At 43.1% G+C, this 20,134-nt stretch overlaps 1 protein-coding gene across 4 annotated transcripts in view; it reads right to left on the bottom strand.

The window, feature by feature from the left end:
- The window catches only part of MACROD2 (mono-ADP ribosylhydrolase 2), a 2,649,380-nt gene that overhangs the window by 147,048 nt on the left and 2,482,198 nt on the right, over positions 1-20,134 (bottom strand). For all 4 annotated transcript variants that reach the window (XM_029593573.1, XM_029593571.1, XM_029593572.1 and 1 more), the window contains 2 exons: positions 8,092-8,166; positions 5,201-5,281 (listed from right to left, as the gene is read on the bottom strand). In XM_029593573.1, coding sequence (XP_029449433.1) covers positions 5,201-5,281; positions 8,092-8,166 — 156 coding nt within the window. The remainder of the gene's footprint in view (positions 1-5,200; positions 5,282-8,091; positions 8,167-20,134) is intronic.

Genomic DNA, 20,134 nt, shown 5'->3' with positions numbered 1-20,134 from the left:
TCTGCCTTTTGCATTGACATTCCTGAACTCTAGACACCAGTTTCTCCTTCCAGTAAGTCAGATTTTTGGACTGGAGAGTCACACAGAGTGGCCAGCATGTAAAGAGCCAGCTGAATACAGGATCTGAGAAGGTTTTGCAGTTACAGCTGCAAGGAGTCCATGAGCACCATCACCTTTGGTGCCTGTTCCTGCCTGAAACCCTGTAACTTCTCCAGAAAACTGATTATCAGGATAGACTTACCTGGGGGTTGGGGGGGGGGGGGGGTCGGCTGTTGTTGAATTCAGATCTTATGTGGCAGCCTTAAAGGGGTTCAGGGTATGGCTGCTGGGGCTGAGGTTGAGAGCAAATGAGGAAATAAAAGGCCAGGGTCATCTCCCATGGTTATTGCTCTTTAAATAGAAAGAAAGTGATTGGTTGGGTTTATCACATCATTACCATATGACTCCATTTGTATTGTGCGGCTGATATATAAGGACAGCTCAAGCTGGCGGATTTAGGAGACACATGCTACATAGACTATGGAAGGATTTGTATTGTGAACCTTATCTAGGAAGATGACATGCCATTATGTATGAATTTTTATGAATGACATAATAACGCTATTTGTAACTGCATGGTCTAATCAGCTTTTTCAGTAAATAATTGATTTAATCTTTATCCGGACACAACCCCGGATGAAACAGCAAAACCCGACATGTCGGGCTGACGTCTACATGAGCACTTTCTCAACCAACTAGGTTGGCAACTATATGAGCATTTTCTCAACTGACCTCTAATGAGATAAGTGTCACTTATTTACAGACTTTTATATGCATCTAGAAAGAAAGACAAAAAAATTTCCCTGTAATCATGCGTGTACTGTTGAGACCTATGATTAAAGATTGGGAGCGGTAGCGCATTTCAGTGGTTAATATACAAATAGTTACTATTTTTAAAGGAGAGCTTTGTACTCCCATTTGTTTATGAATGTCTCTTGAATTAAATTGAAACCTAATTCCAACATATATACCTATGTGCTTCTTCATTCATTTTCATCTCATTCAGCTACCTGCTGTCTTTGGGGATGCTCTTGGCCTTGGCAGTATCAGTTATCTGTGGGTTTGCTGTCCTTTAATGGCTGCTCGCTGGATATTATGCCAGTAATCAGGTTCTCCAAACCCTCTGCAATTAGTAGACATTCAGTATCCCTTTCCTGTAGTTCTTCAAGTCTAAATCATGATTCGTCTGCGTCATCAGCATGTTCTTTATGCAAATAAGTGGTCAGAATGAAAGAGGGAGCATTGTGCTGGTTTGGGCTAATGCCTTGGCTCCTAGTGCTCCACTACCCACTGTTGCCACCTTCTACTGAGTCTGCCTCCTTCTTCTCCTGCACCATACCGACAGAGGGCATGGAAGCACATAGCTACTATTCCAACTTCTCACCTAACCCTTCATCTTTTCCCCTCTTAAAAAAAATCTCGCTTAATCTTGTCTGGGTTTCTGCTATTGGTAATCCTATGGCTACCATCGCCACTGTTGCTAGTACTGGCCACCGTTTTTGCTGCCACAACCTTCCTTTGAGTAGGCTTTCTGCCTTCTCCATTACCACATCTGCTTCTTAATGCTAATTATATGATAGACTTTCTTAAGAAATACCAGTGGGTAGAGTGTTTTATAGGGTTACAATGTACACAGAGTAGAGTGAACACACAGAGTCAGTCACTGTCAAAAACAGTAATGCTCTGGTGACTTCACTAATTCAGACTCTGTGTACTAAGAACATAAGAACATAAGAAATTGCCATGCTGGGTCAGACCAAGGGTCCATCAAGCCCAGCATCCTGTTTCCAACAGAGGCCAAAAACCAGGCCACAAGAACCTGGCAATTACTCAAACACTAAGAAGAACCCATGCTACTGATGCAATTAATAGCAGTGGCTATTCCCTAAGTATAATTGATTAATAGCCATTAATGGACTTCTCCTCCAAGAACTTATCCAAACCTTTTTTGAACCCAGCTACACTAACTGCACTAACTACCTTCTCTGGCAACATACTGCTGATATGTGTGTCAACAATACACTATCACAAAGAGCAAATTGTTGCAGTCATTGCAGAGCTCAGGCTGAAAAGAGAGGTAATCTGTGAGACAGTGTACCTTTCCTAAACCACATACAGATGGGTAGATTTTAAAAGAAGCGCGCGCGGCCTACATGTGCGCACGCTACCTGGTGCGCATGCATGTTATAAAATTGGGGGTCGGCGCGCGCAAGGGGGTGCACAATTATGCACCTTGCATGCGCCGAGCCGTGCTGCCTTCCCCCGTTCCCTCCCCCCTAACCTGACCTTCCCACCCCTTCCCCTAACCTTTCCTCCCCCAAGCCCTACTCTAACCCCCCAAAAGTTTTAATTTTATCTTTTGCTCCTGCTACTGGGGAGGCGCAAGTTGCGCACGCCGGCCAACTGCCGGCGCGCGATCCCAAGCACAACGGTAAATGGCCACTGTGCCTGCAGCCTCTGACCCTGCCCACGCCACGCCCCTTTAGTAAAGCCCCGGGACTTACACATGTTGCCGGGCCTTTTGAAAATAGGCCCGATGCACATAACCTTTTTAAAATCCGGCCCAGAGTGTCTACTCTTAGCCCTGCTGATATACGTATCACTCTACAAGTAAGAGCTTATAGATAGTTCTGTCTACTACCGTAGTAACACTGCAGTGCACAATACCCATTAAACATAAGCAATAGCACAGCAGTGTATTGAACCAGTGATTGACAGCACACTTTATTTCTCTTTATTCGTTTTTGTTTTTTTACTTTTTCTGGAACTCTCAACTCTGAAAGAAAACTTGGGTGTTGATTCTTTGAAATAAGTCACACAAGTGACTGAAAATGATTGTTCAACTAAAAAGAAAGGAAAATAAAATAGACAAATCAGAATAGACCAGCTGAAAAACTTTTTGTAAGTGATTGGTCCCACTACTTGTCCCAACCCCTACTGGTTCCAGGATGTCTGACACACAGTAAAAAAAAAAATAAAAATCTGCATTGTTTAATTCCTCTCCCATAGACTTTAATGGCAATAAATCAAAATGAATGAAAATGAAACAAATGTTTCATTGACTTCGTTATGTCATTTTGTTGCTATCGAAAGAAAAAAAATGTATTTTCATTATGTTTTGAGATGAATGCACAACTCTACTAAGAGTAAGCTAGAAAAGAACATGAGGGAGAATAAGAGAAAGAGAATGAAAATGCACTAAAGCATGCTTTATCCAGTCAGCTTTTATCGAAGCACATAACAAAATGTAAATTATTTCTCTGTTAAGAAGATATTAACATAATGAATGTAGGAACTGCAATTAAAATTTAACAGGACTATAACCTGGATTTGCAACTGGAGCATGGCAAACTCATTTACCTGGACTTGAAACAAGGGTTACATCAATTCTATTAACACTGTGAGTAATAAAACACAACACAACACTATTAACGTGGCTTGCAATAAAGAGGGTGCCATTAGTCTCAACTTAGATTTGCAATAAAGAGAGAAAAAATGCTATTAAGCTAGTTATGAGAAATGAAGAGTGCTGATGCTATTAACCTAGGTATGCAATAAGGAAATGTCAATACTACTAACATGAGTTTGCAATTAAGCTAGTGTCAATGTGGCTGACAAAAGGAGTTTATAATTAGGAAGATACAGTTAGCACTGACCTGGATTTACAACTAAGATCGTGTTTTAAGATTTAATTTGGAAGAGGAATTGATCTTTGTGTTTAACAAAAGAGGGCCATAACATTACTGACCTGTACTTCTATACAATTAAAATGTTATTTACATAATATAGAGATTTTTTTATTCAGCAAATTAAAAGAATGTGACTAATGTGCTTTGAAAAGAATTAAGACATTGAAAACAGAATTCAGAAGTGATTTTATGCTCAGATTTATGCATCTATGTCAGGGACCAGCAACACTTTTAGGCAGAGTGCCAAACCCCCAGAGTATCCAATTGCATTTCCTGTCTGTCGCTCTCTCTCACATAGCTGTGGCTTCCTCACTGCCTGTCTCTCCTTGACAGTTTTTGCTTTCTGCCTGCCTTTGTGTCTCTCAGGGTCTGCCTGTCACAGCTCTTGCTCACTCCCTGCCTGCATGTCTCTCTCAGGCCAGGAGGGTGTCTCTCTCTCTTTCTCCTAGCAGTCTCTCTTTTAGGTTTGGTGGTCTTCTAACAGATTCTCTCTCTCTCTGTCACTCACTTTCTTTGCTATCTTCCTTCCAGCTCTATGGGACTAAAGGCTGCCTTTTAAGGAAGCACAGATACAGGCTAGTGTAAGACTGGCCAGTCTTTTCGTATCCCAGTTGCTGGAAGTGGGGGCAGCCTTGTGAAGGGCTGCATGCACTACTGATATTGGGCAGGGCCAGGACCAAGCTGGTGCCTCCTTATGACAGTGCACCCTGGCTCAGAGTAGTAGGAAACAAAATCCCGTATGAAACGTTTTCAAGTGCAATATCTGGTAAAGGTGCCAGGGATCGCCAATCCCACTTCTTTCTGGTCTTCAAAACTCCTGTACAGTACCTAACATCTTTGGACTAGTCTAGCTTGTCCAGCAAAAGGTATCACGCCTACAAAGGATACAGATTGGAGTAAAAAATACCTTTATCTTAAACCAAATACTAGATATTTAACCAGTTATTATACCAACATTGTCACTTGTCTTTGAGATAATCTGTTTTCAGAGTGGCTGAATTTTGCTATGTGGCTTTTATGTATAAGGAGTAAATGTGAAACTTGGTAGCTAGGGTAACTAATGTTAATGTTTTCATGCACTCATTCTTTCACCTGCAATTTGTAAAAGCAAATGTTATAAAATGAACACAAGAACAACATAATCATTTTTCAGTTATCACACTTCATAAATGTTGTTTGGGTTTGTTTTTTTTTTGGCTACTTCATTTTTCTGTTTTATGATTGCAGACTTCAGAGCGCGTATGTTCTATGAATTAGGATTTCGATGAAACTAACATTATCCAAAACAGTGCCAGGAAAAGAAATGAACAACAGATATAACATCTTCTCTGTAATTTCCTCCACATGAGGACGTTTTGGCCGGGAGCAGGAACATATCTGGGTTTTCGAAACACAAAACTTCTTTTTGAAAAGCAACCGAGTGAAGTCGGCATTCCTCGTGCCGGTTACAGTCTAAGCTGAAGAAATGTTACCTTTCCCTTTCTCCTCCTCCTCAGCTGGAAGAATTGCTGGCTTCTCAAATTCTGCAGCTTCTCCTTGGTCAGATTCAAACTCTAAATATAATGAGACATATAAAGAGCGGGGTAGAATGGATTTTAAAAATTAATGGTCCCTGAAATATGCTTAGTATAGTGATTGCAAGCCCTGTTTGGTGGAATGGTTACACACGTGAAAGCCCGATGCAGGGAAAAACGCAGGCAGAACTACAGCACCAGTAAATGAAGAAAAGCAACTTAAAGCAGCAAAGTCGGAAAATGTTTTAGATAATACTGTAGAGCGTTGTAACACAAAAGTTCCCTTTTATAATGTTGATATTTATTTAATTCTTACGTCGAAGTTCATATTTTTTTTTTTGTAAAGCTCTCCCTTATTAGCCACCCCCACCATTATGACTTTGATACTGTTTTTTAACCCTTTTACTCCTAGATTTGTTATTCCCATATACACGATCTTAAATTACTTAACCTGGCCTTGATTCCTGCTCTGTTTATTCTGTTTGAGGGAACTACCCATTACTACATATGAATTTGTTTCTGCTTTGCTCCGACGTGATGCTGTACTGGAATGGACTCCACATCTCAATCTCCATTTACCCAATCCGTGAGTGCAACTGGCTCCCCAAGTGGGATTAATGAGTACAGGAAGAATGTGAGACTTGCGCTCTAATTTCCTTCTAATGTCAAGACAAGCAAAAGAGTGTCAAAAGAAAATGTGCTTTCACTACCGCATGACAGACATGTGAGGAAAGAGCACAATCTGAGAATGCCAGAGCTGGAAGTAAGAAAATGCTGTTCTTCCTCTGAAAGCAATCCCCTGAGCCTGGCCACCACAGAGAGCAGCAGCACTTCCCTATGCCAGCACCCTCTAGGCGGTGGAACACATCCCAGATCTCCCGAATCCCATATTACCCACACCCAATCATCTTTTACTTTCTACTCCTCCATCTTCTCTGTACCAATGCCCCCTTTCCTACCTCCGTTTCTCACACAGCTTTTCATCTCCCACCCTCTACCAAATCTTCCTTGTCCCCAGATTCCTTGTGTCTTTACCATCTTTCCCTTTCCTAGTCTTCCTCCTCTCTTTCCCATTCCCTCCCCTCATTTTACCTTCCTAGAATCAGAAGAAGCAGTAATAGAGGAAGGAAAACATGTCCACTGTTCCCAGTTCTATTGCTGGGTCCGATCAGTCCAGAGATTCAAGAATGAACTCAAGAGTGAAGAAAAACAGCCCGGGAGTCTCCGAAAGCATCTGGACTTGCAGAAGGCCCTTAGCATTAAACTGTAATTATATTGGGATGCCACTGTGCTGCATAGAAACCTCAGATTTACATAAGCTATAAGTATAGCATGTACAAATAAAAGTGAATTCAGGCAAGGAGATAGTGATGGATTTAGGATTTGGCCACCCCTAGGCACTGTTGGTGATATTGTGTGCCTCCCCCCCCCCCCCCCAGACAAGGAATAACAGAGCAGAAGATTTAAGGCACAGCCTTCTGTGCTCTACTCGGCTTGCTCCAGGCTCATTTTCTCCCGGCATGTCCCTAATGACAGGAGGGAAGGGGCTGGATTAGAGAGTAGAATAACTCTTCCGTGTGCTCTGGCCTCACCTCTTTCTTGCTGATCCCTACACTGTACAGGAGGGGAGGGATTGGAATAGGGAATAGAACTGTTTTTCTTTGCTCTGTCCCTTCCAGCCTCACCCCTCACTTCCTGGGAGGGGAGGGCTGCAGCAGGAAGCAGATGGTTGCTGAGTGATCTTCAGCACAGCTAGAAGGCAGCAAATCTTCAGCTGGCCTGCTACCCCCCAGATTTTTGCCCCTCTAGGCACAGGCCTAGGGGCCGATGCAATAATCTTCGCGGAAAGTGGGCGCTGACTTTTCAGCGTCTGTTTTCTTAATACACACATGGCGCCTGCAAGGGGGGGCGCTATGCAATATGTAAATTAGGGGATCGCGCTAGGAAGGAGACGCTAGGGTCGCTTACGCGACCGTAGTGCCTCTTTGCTAACACGACCCGCCATGGCTGCCAGTTATGAAGACCGACGCTGGCAAACTTGGCCTCTGTTTTCATAACCGGCCGTCTGCCAGTAATGAAAATGGCCGCCGATAAACTTGGCGGCCGTTTTCATTACTGGCAGACAGACAGGTTATGAAAACCGAGGCCGAGTTTACCGGCGTCGGTCTTCATAACTCGGCGGTCTGCCGAGTTATTTATTTATTTATTTTTACTTTAAAAAAGAAGTACAGAAAAGCAGTTTTTTTCTGATTTTCTGTACTTCTTTTCAATGCGCTCAGCTATTAACGCCTGCTCCAGGCAGGTGTTAATACCTGAGCGATAAATGTGCGTCTGAGATGCACATTTATCTTTTTGCATTTGGAGTGAATGAGTAATAGCCTCATTCACATGCATTTGCATGTGATAAGTGCTAATTCATTCACTCTGCGTCAGATGCGCATTAAATAGGCGCTAATCCCCCTATTGCATTAGGGGGTGTATTAGCGCCTATTTAGCCCGCGTCCGACAGCGGGTTAAACAGTGCGCTCGGCTGAGCACGCTGTATTACAATGGCCCCCTAGTGTGCCTATTGACAAATCCAGGCCTGCAAGCTGATCTTTAAAAACATGGGCCTTGACCATAATAAAACATGCACCTTTTATTCCAAAAAGGTGTGACAAAAAAGAAATAGAATATATTAAATCAAAAAGAAATCAGCACTACAAATGAGATCAAATATGGAAGCAATAAAGCCAAGAAATAGGGACAGGTTATTTTTGAAGAATCTAGCCACTGTAGCTTAATAAAGCTGACAGAAGAAATGTCACACTTCATGCTTTTCTCTTGTTTACTGTTTACTTATTGGTTACCTTCTACTTCCATGTACGAGCATTGTGAATCTGTCTGAGTTTTCATTTCATCTTTTAGAGAATCATGCTGGGTGCCTGTTAACACAGAAAAGATTTGGAATAATACTGCAAAGTAGGCATACAGTAGATGTATTTTCTCTAAAACAGCACATAAAAATTATACCAAGCAGAGATTACTAAGCAATTTGCTGTGACTTGAAGATTGCTATTGGTAGGTGGCAAAACAGTTAGAAAGACATTTTATTTCCTAGGGGAAATGATTTAAGTACTAAAAAGCACAGTCACGGGTGTTTATAAACTAAAAACAAAATTGCATGTATTGGATTCAGTCATCACCTGGTGTGCAATCACCATCTAACCGAGAAAGGAGTCAGGGGGCAATGACTCCCCAATTTTAAAAGACAGCAGTACAGGCCCAAGACATTTTATAATAATAACAAAAAAAAAAAATTCACTCCCGTTCCTCTTCCAAAACAAGATCTCCTTGTTGCCTACTTCTCTCCTGGTAACCTTATTTGTGAAACCATAAGAAAGGTTGCAAGGGCCAATTCTGGTCAGAGTGACAGTGAAAGCAACAGATAATCAGAACAAAGAACGGAGGCACTGCATGCATGCTCACAGGCTCCACCTCCTCCTGGTTTTTATTGGGATGTGGGGGCCTGTGAGCAGAGAGCACATGCTGCCTTGCTTCCCAGTCATGCTACTTGCTGCTACCACTGCCAATGGCCCTGAACTTTGAGAAATAAAGGTTCCTAGGAGGAGGAGGAGGCCGCAATGTGATCCAAGAGGAGGAGACGGAAGAGGCTGTGTTGTGTCCAGTGGAATAAGGGAATGTGGCAGTGGTAGAAAAATGATTGCACTCCATCCCAAGCAGTTATTCATCTTACCCACTTTTTTATTTTCAGCAGTTCAGACATGGAGGAGTTGTAAGTGTGCTACAGAGCTTTTCCCAGCTGACTCCCTCTTAAGCTGCTCCCCTTCCAGCTTGGAACAGTGTTAGCTCCTCGCTTCCTGACATCAGCTGCATGTGGGGATTTCAGCTGGCGGGTGACGCCAGAGGGGCAGGTGTGCAAAGGGACGACACCGTGCATTCCACCGTGTGCCCAAGGACGCCTGGATATCCTTTTTGTTTATTTTTTTGTTGTTTGCTGTTGTCCTCGAATAAGAACATGTGTTTTGGAGAGGGATGTGATGGAGGGTTGGAAATTCCTGTGGTGTGGGAGAGGGGATGTTAGAGGGGGCTTTGGAATGTGGTGAGAAAAAAAAACCAAGCTGGTATAATTCCAGCTATGAGAATTTGAAGTGTGTGCATTGTATGTTGGGGGTTAGGGATGGTTTTAAGAAGGATATATTTAATTTTGGTCTTGTAAATGTGAGATTTGTGAGTGAGAAGGCAACATATGTATATGATCTTTTGTTGGAAATGTTATTTCACTTGGAGACATGGTTATCAGAGTCTAATAGGGTTTCCTCTTTGATGCGTCTTCCAGAGTTCTCCTTTTTACAGCAAGGGGGTGGGGGGGACAGGTGGGATGTATTTTTAGAGCAGGACTGTCAGTTCTGCAGTTGCCATTTGCAACTGTGGATGGTTGTGAGGCTGTGCTTCTTAAATTAGATCTCGTAGAGCCTGTGGGTACATTGATTTTATATTGCCCTCCTACTTGGGAGTGCAAATGTTAGAGAGCATTCAAAGAAATTATTTATCCATTTGCATACCAAAAACATCCTCACTTGCCATCCTGCCTTTCACCCCTTCTTCCCCTAATCTGCCCTCTAAAAGAAAAATGGCCAGGCTTAAGATCTGACCATAGTATCAGGTCCATGCCATACCAGGTCAGATCATTCATCTCACAGAAATGGTCTGGACAACAGCCCAATCTAAATAACGTTCCCCCCTCATGGGCAGAGCCAAGCACCAACTGTTTTAATCCACAGCTTTGAAAAAGTGCCCGCCTCATACTCTCACCCTTCCACAACTTCAATTATAATGTAAATGTATATTCCCTACTAATACCAAAGAAGCAAGCTGCAGACTCAAAACTAAATTTGGTACCTGAGGAGATAAAAGGAAGTGCACATGTGTTATTGGAGCAATGGAATGGGACTGTAAGTTTAGTGATAGATGATTGTTACAGTGCCGAGGAAATGGCTTACTATAGTTAAGCAGTGGATGGGGTAGTTTATACCAACATTTAGAGAGTTGAGAAGAGTGCTCTGGTGCTTAGACCATCAGTGGAGAAGGGCTGGATTACAATCAAATCATATAGGCTGGAGGAAAGAGGCCAGCAGATATAGGAGGTTGGTGCAGAATGCAAAGAAAAATGCTTTTTATGCAATTATAGGATCAGCTGAGTTTACTAGCAGAAAGCTCTTAAGAGTAGTGAAGACTCTTCCGCCTATGGAGAAGAGAGATGATATGGCAGGAATGCCAGCCTGTATTATTTTTTGTTTTTTTAGTAATACGATTGTTTTGTTTCAGCAGTTAAAGTTGGAAGCAAATAGTATAGTTTGGGAGCAGAAAAGTGGGGGAGGAGTTGGGATATCTGTAGTTGATAAGTCTTGTGAGTTCTGATGAATTAATGCTGTGAGGGTGCACCAGATTCTGGAGGAAATGAAGCCTACAGGTAGTCCATTGGATCCCTGTCCATCATATTTAATAAAAGAATTGTCAGGAAGAGGATTAGAAGGGTTGGGTGTCATTGAGGAACGGTTGTCTTTCAGAGAGTTTGAAAAGATCTGTGGTAAAGCCAATTTTGAAGAAATCTCATTTGAATCCAACAAAATATGAAAGCTATAGGCCAATTTCTAACTTATTTTTCTTTAGGCAAAATTATGGAAATGATTTGTTGATAGTGATACCAATTGCTGTGATTAAGAAACTCCAATTTATTTCAAAATAGTGCGGCTAGATTAATTTGTGGTAATAGTGTAATGTTTTGCCAGTTGCGGGTCAGCACTCACTCCCAGGATGCTAGTGGCCTGACCATGCGACTGGGATGCCGCCAATGCCTTTAAGTTCAACTCCTGTGCGACCTGCCTTAGGCGCACATATGCGCTTTTAACCATTCTTTAAGCACCCTCTGGCAGAAAACCTCAGCACTAAAGGATGATGTTAGAACCAGCTGGGGATTTGAATCCTGGCTGTGCTCCCAGATTTTGTTTTAGCAACAGGTCCTCCTCCCTTGCAGTGCATGTTGCTATCTCTCCTATGCCTTGTCTCGCTGTCTGTCTCCTTGCCTGTTTGCCTTGTCCTGTTTGCCTTGCCTGGTTCCTGCCTTGCCCTGACAACAATGTTGCCTTGCCTTGTCCATCCTGTCTTGTCCTGGTCCTCCATGTCCTGTTTTCTTCCAGTCCTGTCCATCTTGAACTGATTTCTAGATTGACCCTTGCCTCGGAAATGGACCGATCTCTTGCCTGCTGCCTGCCTCTAACTATTGCTTCAGACTTAGACTTTGCTTTACTTGCTGCCTGCCCTAAACCTCGACCTATACCTGGTGATTCTCTGATTGCTGCCTGCCTTGACTTCAGCTTGGCCCCAGACTCTCTCTTTGTTTTAGCCCTGTGGGACCATTCCCAAGTCCTGTTAGCACCTGGAACCCAAGGACTCAACCTGTGGGGAATGGGGCTGGTACAGGTGAAGTCCCAACTCTGTCCCAGCCCAGGGCGTATCTGCCAGCTCTTGGCGTGGGCCTAATGGATTCACCTACTAGGCTGAGCCAACCATGACACAGCACAAGAGTCCACTTTCATTACAAGTAGAAATGAGAGCAGTACTCCATTGTTAGTTCACCACCATTGGCTACCAGTGCTGGAGAGAATAAAGTTTGTTACTAACAGTGGTTTTTCACTGTTTGTGGAGTAATGGTCCAAAATACTTGTATGATAAGTTGGAATGGTATGTTCCAGGTCAGGAGTTGAGGTCTTCGCAATGTTTCCAATTGTCAACTTTAGTAGGATATGGATTTCGTTTGCAGACCTTTTGTAAAAGAGCTTTTACTAGCTTAGCTCACAACTATGTAATATGTTACCAGTTATAGTGTGGTTGGAACGGAATTATCAAAACTTAAGAAATATGTTAAGGCTTTCTTGTTCCCTAGTGCTCAAAACAGTGAGGTGCAGGGGGATAGGGTTTAGCAGTGAAGAGGGTGATTGGGTTTTTTAAATATTTTTATGGATTTTTTTTATAATAAACCGCTCTGATAGTTTTGCTTATGGTGCAGTATATACATGTTTAAATAAATAAAAATAATGATTTGATTCAGGTGTGGTAGGCAGGAAGAAAGAAGAGGAGGCAGTGATGTGGTTCAAGGAGGGTAAAGAGGCAGTTGTGATAAGGTCTGGGGAAGAAAGGAGAATGCTGCAATGAGATCCACAATGGGAGGAGGGGGATGAAAGAGGCACAATGATGTTGGAATGGTGGAGAAGAAGGTTGTAATGATGTCCATGTGGGAGTGGATAGAGAGAGGAGACAGCAATTAGGTCTGGGTAGCTGGTGGCATTGTTCTCCTATTTTTATTTATATTCTGACACACTTGTACTGAAAGCTACAACATGCCCCTACATCTGTTACTATTAATTAAATTAATTTACTCAATCTTTTATATGCCATAAGTAACAATTATTCAGTTAATTAGCAGAGGGAACAAAGTTACAATGATGTCATCAGAACCCACAAACCACCCTTGCTTTTCTATACATTAGAGATGTAGCTCAGGAAGTTGCATGTATCATGGGAAATATGGATTTTTGGGTTAGGCAAAATAATGCCTGTACCCCCAACTAAGTGGACAGATAAAGAACTGTTATGCATGTATCTCTGGCAAAAAAAAAGGAAAGTTGGAGCTGGCACACAAAACCTGTCCTACCACCAATATGGAAGTAGGCATAACTGGCTGGAGATGAGGTAGCACGACTAGACAGGAGTTGGTCTACATGGCTTTGTTCTCCTATTTTTATTCTACGAAAACTAAAAAGTCATGGGATAGGAGGTGATGTCCTTTCGTGGATTACAAACTGGTTAAAAGACAGGAAACAGAGCGTAGGATTAAATGGTCAATTTTCTCAGTGGAAAAGGGTAAACAGTGGAGTGCCTCAGGGATCTGTACGTGGACTGGTGCTTTTCAATATATATATAAATGATCTGGAAAGGAATACGACGAGTGAGGTTATCAAATTTGAGGATGATATAAAATTATTCAGAGTAGTTAAATCACAAGCAGATTGTGATACATTACAGAAGGACCTTGCAAGACTGGAAGATTGGGCATCCAAATGGCAGATGAAATTTAATGTGGACAAGTGTAAGGTGTTGCATATAGGGAAAAATAACCCTTGCTGTAGTTACACGGTTAGGTTCCATATTAGGAGCTACCACCCAAGAAAAAGATCTAGGTGTCATAGTGGATAATACTTTAAAACCATCGGCTCAGTGTGCTGCAGCAGTCAAAAAAGCAAACAGAATGTTAGGAATTATTAGGAACGGAATGGTTAATAAAACGGAAAATGTCATAATGCCTCTGTATCGCTCCATGGTGAGACCGCACCTTGAATACTGTGTACAATTCTGGTCGCCACATCTCAAAAAAGATATAGTTGCAATGGAGAAGGTACAGAGAAGGGCAACCAAAATGATAAAGGGGATGGAACAGCTCCCCTATGAGGAAAGGCTGAAGAGGTTAGGGCTGTTCAGCTTGGAGAAGAGACGGCTGAGGAGGGATATGATAGAGGTCTTTAAGATCATGACAGTAGATGTGACTCGGTTATTTACACTTTTGAATAATGGAAGGACTAGGGGGCATTCCATGAAGTTATCAAGTAGCACATTTAAGACTAATTGGAGAAAATTCTTTTTCACTCCACGCACAATAAAGCTCTGGAATTTGTTGCCTGAGGATGTGGTTAGTGTAGTTAGTGTAGCTGGGTTCAAAAAAGTTTTGGATAAGTTCTTGGAGGAGAAGTCCATTAACGGCTATTAATCAAGTTTACTTAGGGAATAGCCACTGCTATTAATTGCATCAGTAGCATGGGATCTTCTTAGTGTTTGGGTAATTGCCAGGTTCTTGTGGCCTGGTTTGGCCTCTGTTGGAAACAGAATGCTGGGCTTGATGGGGTTTGGTCTGACCCAGCATGGCAATTTCTTATGTTCTTATGGCCAGCTGATCTATAGCTAGGATGTATGGTAGAAGCCTGTTCATGTGACTATGTTAAGTTGTTTCTGATATTCACTCAGTGCAAACACATAACCTGATTTACTAAGTTTTTTTCCCATTGACATACAATGGAAAAAAAACAACCCCTTAATAAATCTGGTCCTCTGTTCACTACTAGGAAAGGAAAGATAGACATTTTGTTTATTAAAAACAGACAATAGGATTCATTACTGTGACTATTTACAGTATTGACAAGAGCCCTAAAAACCGTTTTATAATTTATAGGAAAAAACACAATAGGTCATATTAGTTTATTCCCTGTTTATGACTTTTATATTATAGAAAAAGTACATTAGTTTATAAATTTTCAGACATTGCTATTACAAAAATTTGCAGCACAGCCTGTTTGTTGTCGAACTGCTTGTTATAATATTTGGGATTCCTCATTTTAGTGCTATATTTTAGGGCAAAAGTCATGCAAAGAGGTCTGTATTATGAGAGACATTATAATAAGACTATGGGGCCAAAAACTCTGTTAGTGGTAAGACAAGTGTTAATCCCCATAAGGAGGGTACATTTTATAACAGCACATGTATATAAATTACACATGGCCTTTAGCCCTAACTTTCAAAAAGGACTTATGCATGTAAGTCTGCTTTGAAAATTAATGGGTACACATTTATACCCGGGAACAGGTATCAATGTATCCATGTACATTTACCGCATTCTTTTCTAAAATCAAAAGTATGTATGTAAATGGTTTCCCTGCTCCAACTCCAGGAATGCTTGTTTGAAGTACGTGTAAAAGCACATGCAAAATCGCTTCCACATGTACTTTTCCACATGCAACTCCATCAAACAGGCAGATAAAGGTGGGGGAATAGTGGTCCTCAACCGCGTTGTATATGTGTCTGAGATTAGATGACAATTATCTGTTGTTGAACATAAGAACATAAGAAAATGCCATACTGGGTCAGGCCAAGGGTCCATCAAGCCCAGCATCCTGTTTCCAACAGTGGCCAATCCAGGCCATAAGAACCTGGCAAGTACCCAAAAACTAAGTCTATTCCATGTAACCATTGCTAATGGCAGTGGCTATTCTCTAAGGGGTAGATTTTAAAAGAAGCGCGATCAGCCTACTTTTGCTTGCGCATCAGACTCAAGCAAAAGTACGCTGGATTTTAGTAGATACGCGCGGAGCCGCGCGTATCCACTAAAATCCTGGATCGGCGCGCGCAAGGCTATCGATTTTGTATAGCCTGCGCGCGCCGAGCCGCGCTGCCTCCCCCCGTTCCCTCCAAGGCCGCTCCGAAATCGGAGCGGCCTCGGAGGGAACTTTCCTTTGCCCTCCCCTCACCTTACCCTCCCTTCCCCTACCTAACCCACCCACCCGGCCCTGTCTACACCCCCCCCTTACCTTTGTCGGGGGATTTACGCCTCCCGGAGGGAGACGTAAATCCCCGCGCGCCAGCGGGCCTGCTGCGCGCCCGGCCGCGACCTGGGGGCGGGTACGGAGGGCGCGGCCACGCCCCCGGGCCGTAGCCACGCCCCCGTATCCGCCCCCAAAACGCTGCCGACACGCCCCCCGGAACGCCGCGACGACCGGGCCCGCCCCCCGACACGCCCCCCTCCGAGAACCCCGGGACTTACGCGAGTCCCGGGGCTCTGCGCGCGCCGGGAGGCCTATGTAAAATAGGCTTCCCGGCGCGCAGGGCCCTGCTCGCGTAAATCCGCCCGGTTTTGGGCGGATTTACGCGAGCAGGGCGCTGAAAATCCGCCCCTAAGTGAACTTAATAGCAGGTAATGGACTTCTCCTCCAAGAACTTATCCAATCCTTTTTTAAACACAGCTATATTAACTGCACTAACCAAATCCTCCGGCAACAAATTCCAGAGTTTAATTGTGCGTTGAGTAAAAAAGAATTTTCTCCGATTAGTTTTAAATGTGCCCCATGCTAACTTCATGGAGTGCCCCCTAGTCTTTCTACTATCCGAAAGAGTAAATAACCGATTCACATCTACCCGTTCTAGACCTCTCATGATTTTAAACACCTCTATCATATCCCCCCTCAGCCGTCTCTTCTCCAAGCTGAAAAGTCCTAACCTCTTTAGTCTTTCCTCATAGGGGAGTTGTTCCATTCCCCTTATCATTTTGGTAGCCCTTCTCTGTGCCTTCTCCATCACAATTATATCTTTTCTGAGATGCGGCGACCAGAATTGCATACAGTATTCAAGGTGCGGTCTCACCATGGAGCGATACAGCCGTGCGCATGTTATAAAATCCAGGGTCGGCGTGCGCAAGGGAGTGCGCACTTGTGCACCTTGCGCGCGCCGAGCCCTAGGGGAGCCCCGATGGCTTTCCCCGTTGCCTCCATTCTGGTTGGTCAATTTTTTAGATTGTACTGCCTTTGTTTTTCCCTGAACTGAAACACAGAAATATAGAAATGACTGCAGAAAAGGACCAAAAATGTCCATCCAGTCTGCCCAGCAAGCTTCTTATGGTAGTATGTGCTGTGCCAAGCAGGTTACCCCATGTTTCTCTTAAGGGTATCAACCGCTACTTTGTGTAGTTATTTTCAAGCCTTATAATAACCCTTAAAATGTACTGGTAGCAACATTTTTACTGGGGGATGAGCCTTTTTGAAAATTCAAACAGTGCTGCTTCACGTGGTTTGCTTATGAACTTGGCCATAGAAGCAGTCCTGTGGTTTATTTCCTTTATGTCTGCACCTCAGTTCCCCAGACCGTAAAAGTCGCGGCCCTCATTGGTTGCTGTCTGAATTCAATTCCCTTCTGGAAGCAGAGGGCAATGTTGGAGTTGCATCAACAGTATCAAGGCTTATTGGTGAAGGGTAGTAATCACTGCACCAGCAAGTTATCCCCATGCACATTTTTCTTCATTTCCATTCTTTAGTCTTTAAGGATCCACAGTATTTACCCCGTGCTCCTTTGAATTCTTTCACTGTTTCAGTCTTCACCACCTCCTCCAGAAGGGCATTCCAGGCATCTACCACCCTCTCCGTGAAGAAATATTTTATGACATTGGTTCTGAGACTTCCTCCCTGGAATTTCATTTCATGACCCCCTAGTTCTACTGATTTCTTTCCAGTGGAAAAGATTTGATGTTTGTACATCATTAAAACCTTTCAGGTATCTGAAGGTTTGTATCATATCTCCCCTGCATTTCCTCTCTTCCAGGGTATACATATTCAGGTCCTTTGAAGCAAGGGTGCAGGGGAAATATACAGGCCAAGGATTTGATATCCTCTATGGGTTGTTAGGCAGGTGTTCAAACGCACTTTATATATTAATAGGGATATGCTGTTTTCTTCAAGAGTTGTGAATCTTTCTGATTGTATAACTTGCATCTTCCCTTTCTGAGGCAGAGTGAGCAAGATTTGTGTGACCATCAGATAGCATTGGCCATTGTTGATTCCCCACCCTATTTTTCACATCCACCCTGTTTTGCTTTCCATCATGGTAAGAATGTTATTGATCTCCTTGTCTCTTCAGACTTCCACATAACTTCCACTCCTCCGAATATATTATACACTATCTCTGTCTGCCTTATCACACTCACTCACTGGGAAAGTTTACCCTTTAAGACATTCCTCTTCTTGTCTTTCTAAGGGGGTTGTACTCTATGGGGTAGATTTTCAAACCGCGCGATTTGGCCTACTTTTGCTGGCGCATCAGGCGCAAGCAAAAGTACGCTGGATTTTAGTAGATACGCGCGGAGCCGCGCGTATCCGCTAAAATCCGGGATCGGAGCGCGCAAGGCTATGGATTCTGTATAGCCGGCGCGCGCCGAGCCGCGCAGCCTACCTCCGTTCCCTCCGAGGCCGCTCCGAAATCGGAGCGGCCTCGGAGGGAACTTTCTTTTGCCCTCCCCTCACCTTCCCCTCCCTTCCCTTACCTAACCCACCTGCCCGGCCCTGTCTAAACCCCCCCCCTTACCTTTGTCAAGGGATTTACGCCTCCCTCTGGGAGGCGTAAATCCCCGCGCGCCAGTGGGCCGCTAGCGCGCCGGGACGCAACCTGGGGGCGGGTACGGAGGTCGCGGCCATGCCCCCGGACCGCCCCGGGCCGTAACCACGCCCCCGGGCCCGCCCCCAAAACACTGCCGACACGCCCCGAAAACGGCTCAGCCCCGCCCCGACACGCCCCCCTCCGAAAACCTCGGGACTTACGCGAGTCCCGGGGCTCTGCGCGCGCCGGTAGGCCTATGTAAAATAGGCTCACCGGCGAGCAGGGCTCTTAAAATCCGCTCCTATATGTTATCCTCTGCCCCTGCCCTGATTTGAGTGTAGATAAGACTATCCAAGCTCTCAGTACTAGAATTCTTGTGTATACTCCTTTCCAGACAAGAGGCTTCCTTAGTCTTATATTTGTTGGAGAATTCTTATTGTGAAGCTGATCTGAGCTTTTATGTGATAGAATATGTTTGTCAGTTGAGTAGAGGGAATAACTTTTCTGAATATTTAATCGGCTGTGAACAAAGAGAGATCTATGAACTCCAGTCCTTGTCTCCTAGTGGCTTAAATCAGGAGATAGAGTGGGGCAGGTTTTTCTATTTCTGATTTCATTTGTATCTTTTTTAAAATTTTTTACTTTGAGGTAATTGTTACAGAATATTTATACATGAGGTTTTTCATCTGTCTAAGCATAAGTTGATATATAGGGTTTGTGATTCATTTTTTCACTCATTCATTTCTATGTGGGATTAAATGTATTCTCCCCATTGGTCTATTTTATACATGTGACTCAGCTCTCATTCATGATTTTGTGAAAAACCTTTTTAATTGGATAATAACAGTTCTGGGTTTTGATTGGTTCTTGGGCATCATGTGCTAAATGATTTTATAGGGTACTGAAGATTTTAGCCTGGCTTTTGATTAATATCCACTCATCTTGTTATCAGTGTCTATTCCATGTCACACAGTTATGAGAATGTATGTGAATGTATGCCCTTGACAGATTCATTCTGGGTATGTTTATGATTTGTTTTTGACATTATTCATTGATCCCTACCACTTTTGCTACAATTTATACCATGTTGCTGTGACATATGGCAAGATATTTATTAATAAATATATTGTCCTTGGTATTTTCTTCCATTTTGTTTGCTGTGGTAGCCTTCTCTGTCCTCACAGCCTCTCTTTTGTTTCAAAGTATAAAGGTTGTAATTCTTTCAATGTCCTTTCCCAACACAGCTCTCTGGTGAAACACAGATTTTGTCCAGGAACTAATTTGCTTAAGATGTGTAACTAAAATGACAGCTTTCAATATATGGCGTTAAAGAACTTTACAGATATGGTTTCAAAAATTCTGGAAAGTTTATAAAGAATTTTTTACCTGTACTTTTTTCCTTTTTCATTGAATCTTAACTGCCAAGCATTTGCCCACTCCTATGGCATGTACTTTACCATCTGTGGTAATGCATTCCTCATTTGCAACTCAATAGGATCTGCCATTAATGTGCAAGTTAATGCAGTTTAGTACATGGGCCCCTGCTCAAATTACCCCAGTCTATATGTCACAGGTATTGAATAAGTCATGGGGGAATGGGTGTATAAAATTATTGAATTGGCCCAATTATAAGACAAAAGTTTCTTAAGAAAAGTGCTTTTCAAAAAAATAATGGCCAGTGAGGGACTGCGGCAGGAAATAGCAGCAACCTTAAAACAGAGCAATAAGAGATGAGGGGAGAGAGAGAAGGGGAAAAGGAGCAGATGATAAAGGAAGGGGAAAAATAACAAGAAAAGGGGCAACATAGGGGAAGAGGGAATGGGAGGGGAAAAAAAGGAAGAAGAGAAGACTACAGTCAGAATCAGTCAAGATAAGTTTATGATCCTCGAGGCAGTCATGTATAAACTTAGGTATAAAGGAATTATA

The sequence above is a fragment of the Rhinatrema bivittatum genome, chromosome 3 (assembly GCF_901001135.1).
Source record: "Rhinatrema bivittatum chromosome 3, aRhiBiv1.1, whole genome shotgun sequence".
Taxonomy (NCBI): Eukaryota; Metazoa; Chordata; class Amphibia; order Gymnophiona; family Rhinatrematidae; genus Rhinatrema; species Rhinatrema bivittatum.
Note: the sequence above shows the minus strand (reverse complement) of the source record. Positions and strands in the feature narration are given on the sequence as shown.